A 15,001-nucleotide genomic window follows, 5' to 3' on the forward strand; every position below is an offset into this window, starting at 1 on the left:
TCTTCAGTGACAGTGGCTTTATTACAATACTTTGAAGATGCATCCGTCCTTTCTCTCCTCTTTGGGGCAACCGTTGCTAGGTGATGAGATGTGTGAAAGGTCAAGACCCTATTGCTTTCACCAATCAGATGTGTTCAGATCAGTGATGACATCAAGGATGTAGGAGAGGAATGAAAGATGAATTTCAACTATTTGAACAGCGCCAAAATCAGAGTGATTTTTATCATCCAGGTCACTGTCTGAATGAAACTGTGAGGTCATCACCTTGCGAAAGCAGCTGCCACCCAACGTGAAATACAATATTGTTTCCCCTTCTTCACCAAAATCAACCCACTTTCCCTCTCTGTACCCTGTACCCTTGTAAAAAGTCTGACTACAGTCCAACCCCAGCATAGGCAAACATAGGAAAAATTAAAAACTAAGGTGTGGTGCCACCAGACAAGACTGTGCTAACAACTGAACTGAGGTGTTGATGTATGAACAAATGGCTCTGGAAGAAAATGTGAGTGACATGTTTTTCTTGTACGTGTGAAAGGTGTGTGCGTGCATGCGTGCGTGCATGTGTGTACAGTGTGCAGTCTCTTCACCAAGAAATGAATATTTGGAAAAGATGTCTGTGAATTTAAGTGGAGAGGAAGTTTATCTATGTTACTTTTGAAATGAGTGTTAGTTATTAGCTCTGTAAATGTTAGTCAAGGCATCACTCCTAGCCCTGTGAGTAACCCCTCACAGCACAACCACCATGTCAGCCACTCCATCCCCTGCTCCGCTACTCCATTCTTCACTCCACCAATCAATCAATCAATAGCACAAACAAACAAACTACCAGCTGGTCAGTACAGTATCAACCCTGTTAGTGCGTCCTGTAAATCATTGACCTGCAGGATAGTACTCAATGTATCTCAGTTGATGCAGTCTAGTTTTGTCAATATTAATAAAGGTGTTCCGCAAGGTTTGATTCTAGGTCCACTGCTATTTACCATTTACATAAATAATGTTTGTCCTTAAACAATTGTAAATGGTAACTTTATGCTGATGATACTATTGTCTACTCCTGTGCCCCCTCAGCTCAGCAGGCTGTTCTTCGTTTTCTGGGGCTGAATGAGGACTATGGTGACACAATTTACATGCACATGACAGCCTCAGTTCTTAAATCACTGGACTCAGTTCATCACTCTGCTCTGCGGCTAATTTCTAGGGATAGTTTCTGCACCCACCATTGTCTTTTGTATCAGTCTTTCAGTTGGGGGTCTTTGACTTTGAGAAGGGCTTATCATTGGATTTTATTTGCACAATTTTTTATTTTTTTTTATGCCCATTTTACCTTGGATCATTGCTTTCATGGTGACCCAGTGGTGATCAGACACACTCTCAGAGCTTGCTACTTTTTAATGTCCCACAGGTGTCCACAGAATTAGGAATAACTGATTTTAGCTACTGTGCTCTTCAGACTTGAAATGATCTTCAGGGTAGACTGAGGTTGGAGCACTTTGGTCCCACACAGTTGCTTTAAGTCCTTGGTTAGGGTCCTGACTCCCGAGGCATCCATTGACGATTGAGGATGGGGACTGTTTGGCTGAGTGTTCCATCTCTTAGTGGAGACCCAGGGGCCATCAGAAGGACCATTAGAGGGAGAGTTGAGATCTGAGGAAGGTTAAAATTAAGAAAAGAAAGAAAGACAGAAGACCTGTCTCTCTCTCTTTTATACAGTCATGAGAAAAAGTTAGGACACCCCCCAAAATATTAAGTTATTCTCTTAAAAATATGGACATATCAATATGTTATCTTCTTTCTAACAATGTCTATAGATAAAGGGGATGTAATTGAACAAAAAACTATGAAAATGTAACTTTGTAATCATTTATTTAACGAAAAATTAACAATAATGCCAATTCCTACTGAGGAAAAAGTTAGGACACCCTATGCCCTAATAGCTAGTATTGCCCCCCTTGGCTGAAATAACCTCAATTAGACGTTTCTTATAACTGTCTACAGGTCTCTGACATCAATTGGGAGAAAGTTTTTCCCACTCCTCCTTGCAGAATTCTTTCAGCTGTGTGATGTTCGAGGGGTGTCTTGCATGCACAGCCAGTTTCAAATCAATCCACAGCATCTCAATAAGATTAAGATCCGGGCTTTGACTTGACCATTCCAGAACTCTCAATTTATTTTTCTTGAGCCATTCCTTGGTAGATTTACTGGAATGTTTTGGGTCATTGTCATGTTGCATGGTCCACATCTGCTTCAGCTTCAACTTTCGAACAGATGGTCTCACATTTTCCTCAAGCACCCTCTGATACAATACAAAATTCATAGTGGATTCTATGATGGTGAGCTGACCAGGCCCTGCTGCAGAAAAGCAGCCCCAAACCATGACATTTCCACCCCCATGCTTCACAGTTGGTATGAGGTTCTTGTTCTCAAATGCTGTCTTGGTTTTGTGCCAAACATGTCTACTCTTACTGTGCCCAAATAGTTCAACTTTGGATTCATCTGTCCAAAGCACATTGTTCCAGAAGTTCTGGTCTTTCTCTAGGTGTTCTCTGGCAAACTTTAGTCTTGCCCTGATGTTTTTTTTTGACAGCAGGGGTTTCCTCCTTGCACACCTCCCATGTAATGCAAACTTGTTCAGTCTCTTTCTTATGGTGGATGCATGTACTTTGACATCAATTGTGGCAAGAGATACCTGTAGGTCTCGTGATGACATTCTGGGATTGTTGGAGACTTCTTTAAGCATCTTTCGGTCAGCTCTTAGGCTGAACTTGCTTGGGCGGCCTGACCTGGCCATGTTGGTGGTGGTTTTAAATGTTCTCCACTTGTAAATTATTTTCCGGACAGTGGAATGGCCAATTTCGAATAGTTTGGAGATCTTTTTATATCCCTTCCCAGACTCATATGCATCTACAATTTTTCTTCTGAAGGCCTCAGAGAGCTCTTTTGATCTCGCCATGGTGATGCAACTCACTTCAACAATCAAGAGCAAACCAAACTAAATATCTGAGGCTTAAATAGGACAGGCTCCTCCAAAATCCTCTGTAACGATGTTCTAATCATTTGCACCTGATGTGGTGCTCTTTATTATAATTTTAGGCATTTTAAGTGGAACTAAATGTGGGGGTGTCCTAACTTTTTCCTCACAAGAAGATTGCATTTCTATTAATTACATTTTACCAATCATTTTTTAAATAATTTGTTTCAGTTGTATTTGTTTAGTTATATTACCTCAATTTTTCAATATTGTTCAAATGAATATCAAATGTCCATATGTTTGAATATGTTGAAGAAGACAAAGGTTTTCATAGGGTGTCCTAATTTTTTCTCATGACTGTATACTCTTTAAAGTTTATTCAGGAATCTTACTCTGGAGAGCTGGGTAAGCCAAGGGCTAGACAACCACAATGCAGTATTATGTGTACTTGCGGTTGCATAGAGGAAACTGGTTTTGAATGTTGAAATAATGACCTGAACATCTCCAGGTCATGGATGAAGTAGCATAAAGCGTCATGTGTGAGTATTGATAACTTTGTTTTGACAAACAGACAAAGGCATAAAAACCGCCAAAACCCAAGAGGACAAAAACAAATAACCAGCTCTGACAGCATAATAATATTATTATTATTATTATTATTATTATTATTATTATTATTATTATTATTAATAATAATAATATTATTAATAATATTATTATTAATAATATTATTATTATTAGGTGAAAATAATTAAATATACAGGGACAAACATGAATTCACTAAAACCACTAATGTGTTGGACGTGTAATCAATCACTGGTGTGGTATCTATGATTGTGGACCATGTTAACTATTAGGTCAAAGACCACCAGTCATGATTGGGGTTTCACCCTGTGGGGTGAATAGCAACTGCTGGGCCATGTCATTACAAATTACCTGTGTTTTTCTTCTCTCTTTTTCTTGCCTTGAGCACCTTGGAGTCAATGGTTCTGGGGGCGTGTGTTTGATTAAATTAAACTCTTATTACAACCTACAGGTGAAGAAAGCAGGGTAGGCCAAAGTATAGGAGACACTCAACAGACATTCAACACTCAAGACCATGGCTTCTAATGATGCTCCTAAGGGGACACATAAAATGATGTTATCTCTGAAGCCAATGAAGTAAATAATGAAGTTAATAAAATTAAGTTATCTCTGAAGCCATTTAGCTCTCACTTTCATCCCTCCCATCCTCTTTACCTTGTTGTCTCCATCCTCTAGGTTCTATAAGGCCTGGACTTTGACTTGATTACGCTGTCTGGCTATATATATATATATTTTCACAATGGCATTGTCACAGATAGCAGACAGTATTTTAGAGTAGGCTATAACCCTTTGACCCTTTAACCCTTTGACGCGTACGATCAGACTGATACCAGTCTAGAGTGGTTCCTCAAGCGTACGGTCTCAACGGTATGATACAACACTTGATTAGAATGTCTATTTATGATTGATGCAACAATCAGCTTTGAGAACCACACTATTATTTCATATAAACATTTTGCACAAATTATAGGCCTACGTCTTTACAACTGTATGTCCTCAATATGTTTTTTTATGTAGAAATAGCAACAGCATGACACAGTTCTCATCCAAATCGGAAAATGTAGGCTAAGGCTAGGTTATTACAAGCTAGGTTATTACAAGCTAGGTTATTACAAGCTCTGGGGAAAGACTGATCTAATTGAGCCAACTCTCGCTTATAGCAATTACAATTTACAATGTATCACATGATGGGTGAGCTCACTAGTGATCTAAATAATTGACTAAAACACTTTCCAAAAGTTGAAAGTAATCCAACATTGGCTATTGTTTGTGCGCGCTGTTATGATGACACAGTTTTTTCATTTTGCACAAATGATAAGTCTTGACAACTGTATGTCCTCAATGTGAGCAGTTTATGTTATTGATGTAGACTTTCAGAAATGCACAGAAGTAGCAACAGCATGACACAGTTCTCATCAAAATCGAGATGCCCATCTGGAACCTTCATGACAGAGGCAAAACATCAGGCTCTTGTCAGGCTCTGAACAACACCTTGACTCTTGGGGATTCCTAACAACAGTGGTCTGAACCAATTTTGATAGAGGTGCCCATATTAATATCTAACCCAGACTGGGGTGCCATGATTTGTTATAGGATTGGGAGTGCCAGCAGCCGTGGACAGGGCACCCCCAAACTGTCAAAACCTGCCGTGACTGATTTGTGTATTGATCAGTGACCTGAAGTACACAGGCTGTCTTTGGTTCCCTAGGGAACATAGAGTCTGTACGTGTCCAATTAGAGGCCAAGTACCTATAATATTTAAATAGGTAATAACAGGAGAGAGGAGGAGGGAGGTAGCCCCAATGGATATGCGTTTGTTTACTCTTTCAGAGAGCACATACACTATCCCTCCATCTCATAATTCATGACACGCGTGGAAACACACAGGAACACACACACACCATCAACATTATCATTATCATCATCGTAACCATCATCATCATTTTCGTCCTCCTCTTCCTCTTCTTTGTCATCATCTTCCTCTTCCTCCTTGTCAGCCTATATAAAATACACTCAGAGCTCAGTAACCTTGGTGTAATTCTAACCCACAGTAAAATTGGTGGCATATCCTCCTAAGTTATCTGACTAAGCGAGACTTAGATCATATCCGCTGATGCAGTAGTCCTGACCACACAGGGCCTCAGTAAGACATAAGCCAGAGCAGCAGACCTTGGCAAAATACGAACACTGTAAGAGCCACTTGCAACGTGGCTAGCATGTTGGTGGCTCAATTGCCGTAACTTTCTTGGGCTATGGCTTCTGGTAACCCATTAACCAAGCAAAGATGTATTGAAGGAATATACAGTTGGAGTGTATTGAAGGAATATACAGTAGGGGTAGATTTGGCTACACTGTCACATACCTCAGTTTCTAGCTGCTTTGTTTTAATTATAGTTATGCTTAACTATTAAAAAACCTCATATAGCCTGATGTTTATTTTATATTTATAATCACCGCTTATCACACAGCGGAGCTCATGTGTAGCTTATGAGTGTTAGAGAATCAACAGATCACAGAGTGTTGGAGACTTTATCAGCACCATAATCCTAAGCCTTTTAATATTAGTCAATTTAATAATTACTAAGACATTTAATATGAGTCAATGTGAATACAAATAGCAATTGCCTGTTGCCCAATATTGGCACGGATGTGGGAATATTTAATTGACTGGTCAAAAAATAAAGCATGATTTACTGGGCAAAACATGTCCAGTAGCACTCCTGTAGACTATACTGTCAGCACGCTCTTAAAAATTGAATTCCTAAGGCTTACGTGTTGCTGAACTTATCCGTCCGCCAATTTGCAGTCTGAAGTGCAATATTTGCAGTCTGAAGTGCAGTTTAGCTAAAACAGTGGGCTGAATGACATGCCAAACAAGATTTACAGTAAGACCCTGCCTCATGACTAACTTATGACTGCTGCACTCCTATAGCTTTCAATCGAACATGTGATTTGTTATCAGCACTTGTTAGCACAAGTCTTATCTTACTGAGAGAATCATGGTTATTGGACCCAGTCCTGAAATTTCAGGAAGAGGGTTAGGGTTGAATAGGGGATTGAATGCTCCATAACTTAAAATGACAGGTGCAGTCAAATGCAATCATTATCCTAGTCTCTCTCTCTCGCTCTCTCTCACTCACACACACACACACACACACACACACACACACACACACACACACACACACACACACACACACACACACACCTCATTGACTGTCTAAAATAAATCATACATGTTTCTCAGAACATCTTATATTACCTTGAATAACCTGTGACTTTTAAACGTAACAATCAGATCGATACACCCTGAGGCCATTGATTGTTCACAAGAGAACAGGACTGGACTTCAGCTCTCACAAACAGCAGACAAATAAAACGATTTGAAGACACAAATAACCATCTCCAACAGCAATACCAGACCTGTGTGATAGACAAGTGTACCAGACAAGTGTGATAGATCATACACCTGATTACATCCAACAGCCCTAAGAGCATCAAGGTTGATCGCTTGCATGACACCTCATCTATTCTACACACGTACGCGACCACATCTGAATATAAATATGAATATAAATAATGAATATACATCAGTGTGAGATGACAAGACATACAAGGCCATGGCTGTGTAGTGCAGAAAAGCCTAGGAAAATAGGCTAGTTCAAGAGCCAGCCACTAACAAGTTATGACACTGTAATAGCTGACCTGGGGTCAGATTTGAGGAGTGGATGGAAGAATGGTGAAAAATGCAAAAGATGTCGAGAGGAAATCAAGCCATCTACAGCAGCTTAATATCCTGGAATACCTTCGAGAAACATTTGGCTCAAATGTGTTCATTCTAGTTATACTGTACTGTATGGTAGGCTACCTTTCACCTTCTGACTGCAGATTCTTCACTTCTGAATAAGTCACTCCTCAAAAATCCACAAAGCAAATACAATTCATCCTCACTCACTTGACTTTCTCACTTCTGAATTCTAGTCACTGGGCAAACAACTCCTCACAGCTCCATGGGCAAACATTGGTCACAGCCTCTAAATTCAACAACCACAGTCTCTTCAGTCTTCAATCAGTCAGATTTTTTCATGGTGTGAAACAAACTATTTTAATGACCGTCGCACGGTAACAAGCAACATTCATATAACAAGCAACATTCCTCCCCCCATCTCTCTTTCTCATTTTGTTTTTCATCACCCCTCCTTTCATCATCTCCCCTTCTGTCGCTCCCTCTATCTCTGAAGCCCAGCAGTGAAGCACCCAGCCTGCGAAGAACAGACATGTACCCTTCATCACATCTGTATTTCGAAGGCCAGGAGACAACATCAATATTTGAGCCGACGGATTTGTCTGTGGACTTTACTGATGCTTTTGCGTAAAGGCGCATAGCCATCAGACATTGGCACATTTGATGTTTGTTTTTTTACAGTAGGCTATGTACAGTTACACCAGTTATGTCCGTCAATATGTTATATTCAATATGCAAGCTCTTTGAAATACAAAACATGATATTCTAATGATTCTTAGGTCAAAGGTTGAATTTGGCGCACCACTGTAGGCTTGTTGAGTGCTTATCTATGATATCATAGACACTTCAGCTCATAAACTACAACTGATAGTATGGTCATTTTATTTGTGATTAAAAATTATTATCCATACCAACATGAAATCCTAATTGGCACAATAGACATCTATATCATATTCAATTATTCCCACCCAGATATTGCCAGAGACCTGCCCTCCACCTCTACGCTTACTGAAACTTTGCTGAAGTTTGCTGAAGTTTGGCCATGTCAAAGCTTAGATGTACACATTGCTCTTTAATGGAAGCAAATCCTTTTCCTAATTTCCTTGTTTGCTGGTTTACTTCATCATTCACTCCTTCACTCGTACGCCTGCACGCACACACAAACATGCACACACACTCACACACACACACACACACACACACACACACACACACACACACACACACACACACACATACACACACACACACACACACACACACACACACACACACATACACACACACACACACACACACACACACACACACACACACACAGCACCTGTGGTACACAACCCCTCAGGCCTAACTAACTAGAGAAGTTGTCTTTCAGCATTGTCTATTGAATCAACACAACTTTATCTGAACAATGTATAGCAGTAGCAGAATTTGGTCACATTTCAATTCATTTTACATGAACATATACAGGTACATATACAATGTAAAACCATTGCTTTGGACTTGATGAACTTCTGCTTCCACATATTGAGCTTGGCCGTATTCCAAGTGAGTAACGACATGCATTACAGACGGTTCCTCAAAAACACCCCGTCAACTGTCTGTCTTAACATAAAAGCATTGCTCACAGGCAGCTCAAGAGAGACCACAGAGTGAAGGTTGCTAATAAGTGGGTCTGTGAAGACATGTCTATAGTTCTACATTACATGAATGTTTCCCTCACACTATAATGATTCTACTATGGTAAGCAGAGTTATGTTATTCAGTCGTACATATGAACTGGAGATATGGTCAATTAAACAATAAACATCTGCATTGTAATGAAAAGGAACTTGCAAAATCATTGTACCAAAATCATTGCCCTGTTGTATTTCCATGTGAAATCACAGTATACAGTCTGTGCAATTCATGGAAATATTATACCCCTGGTTACCAGCAGCTGTTGATAGTGCCATAAAATAACCATCATTATAAAACGTTGAAGAGTGCAGACTGATATGTCAATAAGATTGAAACAGCTACTTTAAAAGCTACTCTCTTCCTCATTTTTTCTTCCCACATTTGCATGATATTTTCCTATATTTGCTTTGACTATGTCACTGCTGCCATCAATAGAGAGAGGAAGGTGACTCCCCTTCCCACCCGACCCCATCCCATCCCAGCCCCACCCACAGACAGAGAGAACTCCAGCTGGGGCCCATGCATGGCCCTGATCTAGTCATCCTGGTCTTGTCTGGCAGGTTTAACCCACACCTCTCAATTAGGGAACACGTTAGAGCGTGGGACAGGGGACACTAACACAACAAAAACAACGGTTGGTTTCACTTACTATCCAAATTATGATTATGCAACACAGAATAAAGCTCACGTGAGCAGTTATGTCACAACAGCTGCTTCATGTTGCATGGGAGGCAAGGAGGCTATCGTGGAGGAGGCAAGGAGGCTATTGTTTTTTGAAACTGAGATGGTTATTTCTTTCAGGGAACGGCCTTTTGTGCCTTAACGGGCACTTCCTCAAAAGGAGGATGGTTCTGGTTTCATTCCGATATTGAGACACCACAGAGCACAAACAATGAACATGATGGTACGGCACACCATTGTTTATACGGCTTGCTAAGAGTCTGTGTGCTTAAAATGAGGTCAGCAGTTAACAGAAGAAAGTTGTAGTGACTGGGATTTAATAGGAATGACAGTGATGGTCATGATGATCAGGTATCAGACAGAATCACATACTGAGAGATTCAGGCAGAATGGAGAAGAGACATACAGAGTCAGAGTTAGTCAGAGAAAGAGGTCAGTCAGGGGAAAAGTGAACAGGTACACTCAATGAGTTTGAATCAGAGTAGAGGACAGAGGTCACACACGCACACACACGTAAACATGCATGCACACACACGCGCACACACACACACACACACACACACACACACACACATGCCACAGTGAGGGTCAAAGGTGCACTGCACTCACGGTCAGCGGTAGGGAGCAGACGACGAAGATGACTGTCATGGAGGCCAGCAGCACCAGGTGGTCCATCTCCTCTTCACCCTGTCCAAACCACGCCAGGCTCATCTTCCTCTTCCTCCCCCCCGACACCACCGAGCCGCGTCGCATCATCTGGCTCCGGTGCATGCGGCACAGGCTGACAATCACCGAACCGTTGCACAGGAACACCACCACGATCAGCAGTGCCATGAATGAGGCGTACGTCAAGGAGAATGCCAGCACACTCTTTTCCTCCTCCGGCCCCTCCCCTGCTGCTTCCATTTTGATAAAACACCACGTGCCTGGGCAGTACTGTTTGTGCTGCCCGTAGCCCATGAAGGGCAGGGCACAGAAGGCGCAGGTGAAGAGGTAGATGAGGAGTAGGGCGACTTTGGCGAAGCTCCGCCGGACGCACTTGGAGTAGAAGTAGGAATGACTTATGGCCAGGCAGCGCTCCACGGCCATGGCGCACAGGATGAGCATGGAGGCCAGGCCAAAGAAGGTCATGGCGAAGGCAAAGAGGCTGCAGAGCCGCTGGTCCCCGGTGAGGCCCAGGAGAGTGGCCCGTCGGGCGTAGCACCAGAACACCATCGGGCTAAGGAAGCAAGTGCCCAGCAGGTCCGTCAGGGCTAGGCCCGTCACCAGGATGCAGAAGACAGAGGACTTGGTGTGGCGATCCTTCCGGTGGACGCCGAGGATGGCCAGGGCGACAAGGTTGCCTACGACGCCAGCTACAAACATGAAGATGCTCACCACGGGGTTGCCATCCTCGTGGATGCTGGTGCTGTTCTCGCATGTCTTGTTCGGGAACATCATTTTCGTTGTGGATGTTTTGTGTGTGTGATGTGGGAAGGATGTGGGGTCAGTCCGTGACTGCTGAGTCTCCTCAGTGCGGAGTGAGAGAAGGATCAATTGAAAAGGAGATAAATATCTCCCAAGATCTTGGAGTCACATCTTTTTGGCAGCCGAGATGGGGCCGCATGTCTGGAGCCATGGCATTGCTCTGAGTCAAGTATGATTCAGTGGAGTTTCCCCTAAACCGTTTCCATTGCTGTTGTTGCAGTTCTGACAAAAGGAAAAGGTATCAGAGCTATATAAATGTGTTAAGAAGTCCTTTAAATTCCTTTCAGACAAATCTGGTCTCTGTTTGTTAAAATCCAGAATATGTGTATAACAGTTTAACCTAATAACTCATTCATTACACTGTTTGAAGAATCAAGATCTCACCGCAACCGCTCTCCTGCACTGGCGACAAATACTTTATTAACTGCCACTCCTTCTCATTTATTCAGCGCGTCCTTCGAGTCCTTGATCACACAAGTGCAATTTTACGAGAAAACATCAAACTCCGACTCTCCGACTGGCGCTCAGAACTCACTGACAGCTAGATACAATGACAGAAGTTCGGAGAAAGTGAGTGGCGCCTCTCTCGCTCCTTCGCCCACGCTTCTCTCTCTCGCTCGCTCGCTCGCTCTCTCTGCAGGTGGTTATTACATCACAGCTTTTCTCGAATCTACTCAGCCCCACCTTTCTGGCGCGCACGACAGTTCCCTTTCTAGACCACTCATATTCAATACAGACCGAATTGATTTTCCGATGTTATTCATCGTTTGTTGTTTGCAAATAACAAAATATTACAATACTTCGAGTATATCAACTTTTATATATTATCATTCATTCTAACGCGCAAAATGGGCAAACGATTTGCTGGAAGCGTTTGGAAATGGTATTTCTGTATCAATTCAATATTTCGGTGCAGTAATTGGCCTACACTCACTGCCAACTAACTCAGTTGGCAGTTGCATATTCAATATATCCGTCTCCCATAATATATAATAATCTAATATTACAAAAACATTATAATAATATTCAATATTCAATATTTCCGTCCCTTAGACAATACATACTGCATTCATATCACATTGTCATGCCAACACTTCGACACAAGTATGCGTTTGATAACAGCGATCCATCTGACAGCAGTTTGGTTCCAACCTTAGGCAGCAATGTAATTGTCCTGTTGCCATATGCTTATTATCATAACTGCACATTGACTGGTTGGGCCAGTCAAACACGTTCCCTGGAGTTAAGGCCAGTGTAAACCTCTGCTGTCTGTATAATAAGTGTGTGTGTGTGTGTGTGTGTGTGTGTGTGTGTGTGTGTGTGTGTGTGTGTGTGAGGATCACTTTTAGGAGCGCTGTTTCAGTGCTGTGTTTGGATCTGAAGCTAGACTGAAATGGCTCGTAGAGGTTGTTTGGGTGAGGGTTTCTCACCTCAGCAGTTGTTACATTAGGCTTGATGGATTTCTGCCATCCCGCTGTCTTTCCTCTGTGTGTTTTCCACCGTAGTAGGCCCAATGTCTTGAGAAAAGCCACTGCATTTGCAGTTTGCATTTTTATAAAGCTATGCAGAAATAGGATAGCTGGAGTAGTCCAGTTTATCCTTGAAGTTGACATTCTTTTGGAAGAATATTGTAGCCTATGGCCCCTGGTCTGAGCATTGATTATTGATTACTAACCCTAATCTTATGATGGATAGATGATTCATTTACTTAAACAAATGTATTTGTTGTAAGTTGCTTTGGATAAAGGCGTTTGCTAAAAGCCATAAATGTAAATGTAAATGTAAAATGTAGCCAAAACAATTAACTATCAAAAAAATGAATGTGTGTGTGTGTGTGTGTGTGTGTGTGTGTGTGTGTGTGTGTGTGTGTGTGTGTGTGTGTGTGTGTGTATGTCTGTGCTTGAGTGAATGTGTGTGTGAGAGAGGACCCATCACCCCACTCTTCTGAAGGTCAACGGAAACTTGTAGGATTTGGATGAAGTCTCCAAGCCATTAGAGTCGGTGCTGAGAGCCACATGGCATTACAGCTGTGACGCCTGCAGGCAGAAATGAGCCGTAGTTCCCGGCTCTGTGCACTCTGTTGGGCAAATGACCCATGTTATCCCTACTCCAAACAAACACTGTTGTGGTGCTGGGCTATGATGAGGATGGATGTTGTTGGGTAATGTAGACGCTTCACTAGATGTCGCAGAATGTATACAGTCGTCACTTACAACTGTGAGGTGAACTAAGGCGTTCTAAGGTCTCTTTTCAGCATTACTTTTAAAAGTGCTTTTGATTTGGTTTGATTCGTCACAGACGAGATCTGGCTGGTCGAAAGAAAGCTTTGCTTGGCGTGTTCCTCTAGGTACTCTGTTGAGGCATCGTATTTTCATTGAGCCACAATGTGGATTTTTATGTGAGAACAGTTCCAAGGAAAGACGGTCTAGTCATTTCAAATACATGTCAAACAAACAGTCCTTTTTGTCAAGTTGACGTTTCTTACCTTTTTTAGTAACTCTTTACATTAAGGTACCCATTGTAAATGGTTTATAAATGGTTTATAGTTAGTTCATAAATAATTTATCACCAGTTATTCAATAATAAACCATTTACACACAATTATAACTCATGAGGATTGTTCAAAATTCACTTGGTGCTTGCCAAATAGGGAGCTTGCAATCAGGAGCCAGTTATTAATGCTTTATAAATGCACTTATAAATGCTTTGAAAACTGACGTGAAATCATGCAACATTATTTGCAATGGTTGCACAGTGGTTGCACAGCTGAGGAATCGTTTTTGCTAGTTTTTACACAAGATTTGTGTATTTATGAGTGTAATTCATCATGACTACTGTCATCAGATATGATAGAAACTTATTGTGTAAGGTCTCAGTTCTTTTTACTATTTATTTTTTTATTATTTACATTAATAATATTGGATTATTTGTAAATAATTGTAACCTTCGCTGAGAGAGCATTTGTTTGGCTGAGGTTGGTGGTTATTGCTGGAAAAACCAAATATATGTTATTTACCAAATCACAGAAAAAATGTATCTGATTTATTCGTATGTACTTTGGGTGGTGCCCAAATTGAGCAATGAGTTTCTAAATACCTGGGCAAAGACTTGAAGTTCAGAAAACATATGGAAGAAAAGCAGATTGTGCAATCAACCTTCATGCCAGTGCTTGGTTATGGTGATATCATCTACAAAAATGCAGCAGCCACTACTGTTTTACCTTTGGATGCCATCTACCATAGCATCCTTCGCTTTATCACAGGTGATAGCTTTAATCATTGCATACTTTATCAAAAGGTTGGCTGGACCTCATTAAATTCCCGTAGGTGTCTCAATTACTCCCTTTTTGTGTATAAAACTCTACTGTATAAACTCCCGGCTTACCTAACCTCATTATTGGAATTCAAGAACATAAATCATTCTCAGAGTTGGTTAACTCTTGAGGTTCCTCAGGTCTCCACTGAATTGGGTAAATCCACTTTTAATTATGATGAATCTCAGTGCTGGAACAATCTACAGAAAACATTTCAGTTGGATGTTCTGGTGCTGCTCTGGCAATTTAGGGTGTTAATTGAGGACCTCCTTGGTGAAGGATATGGTTGTTTCTCCTAATATATTGTGGTTTTATATGATGTATTGATTTCTGTATTTAACTGTTTTGTATTTTGTATGTGTTGTGGTGTTATTGTGTAAATATTGTGGACAGGGTGCACCTGCAAAAGAGGCCTTGGTCTCAGTGTATCCCTCCCCTGTATAAATAAAGTTTAAATAAAATGTATTAATTCCTTGTATGGCAAGACCTCACGTTTGTCCAAATTATGACAATAGGACAGGGCAGATTCTCCAAGCCTCTCTGGATACACATTTATAATGAC

At 41.3% G+C, this 15,001-nt stretch overlaps 1 protein-coding gene across 1 annotated transcript in view; it reads right to left on the reverse strand.

Moving 5' to 3' along the window:
• The window catches only part of ptgir (prostaglandin I2 receptor), a 25,803-nt gene extending 14,164 nt beyond the window's left edge, over positions 1-11,639 (reverse strand). Inside the window, exons 1-2 of the mRNA XM_083666963.1 lie at positions 11,511-11,639; positions 10,269-11,348 (exon numbers count right to left, since the gene is read on the reverse strand). Coding sequence (XP_083523089.1) covers positions 10,269-11,099 — 831 coding nt within the window. The 5' untranslated portion in view covers positions 11,100-11,348; positions 11,511-11,639. The remainder of the gene's footprint in view (positions 1-10,268; positions 11,349-11,510) is intronic.
• Positions 11,640-15,001: the final 3,362 nt, after the last annotated feature.

The sequence above is a fragment of the Argentina silus genome (genome assembly GCF_951799395.1).
Source record: "Argentina silus genome assembly, chromosome: 3".
In the NCBI taxonomy this organism is placed as follows: Eukaryota; Metazoa; Chordata; class Actinopteri; order Argentiniformes; family Argentinidae; genus Argentina; species Argentina silus.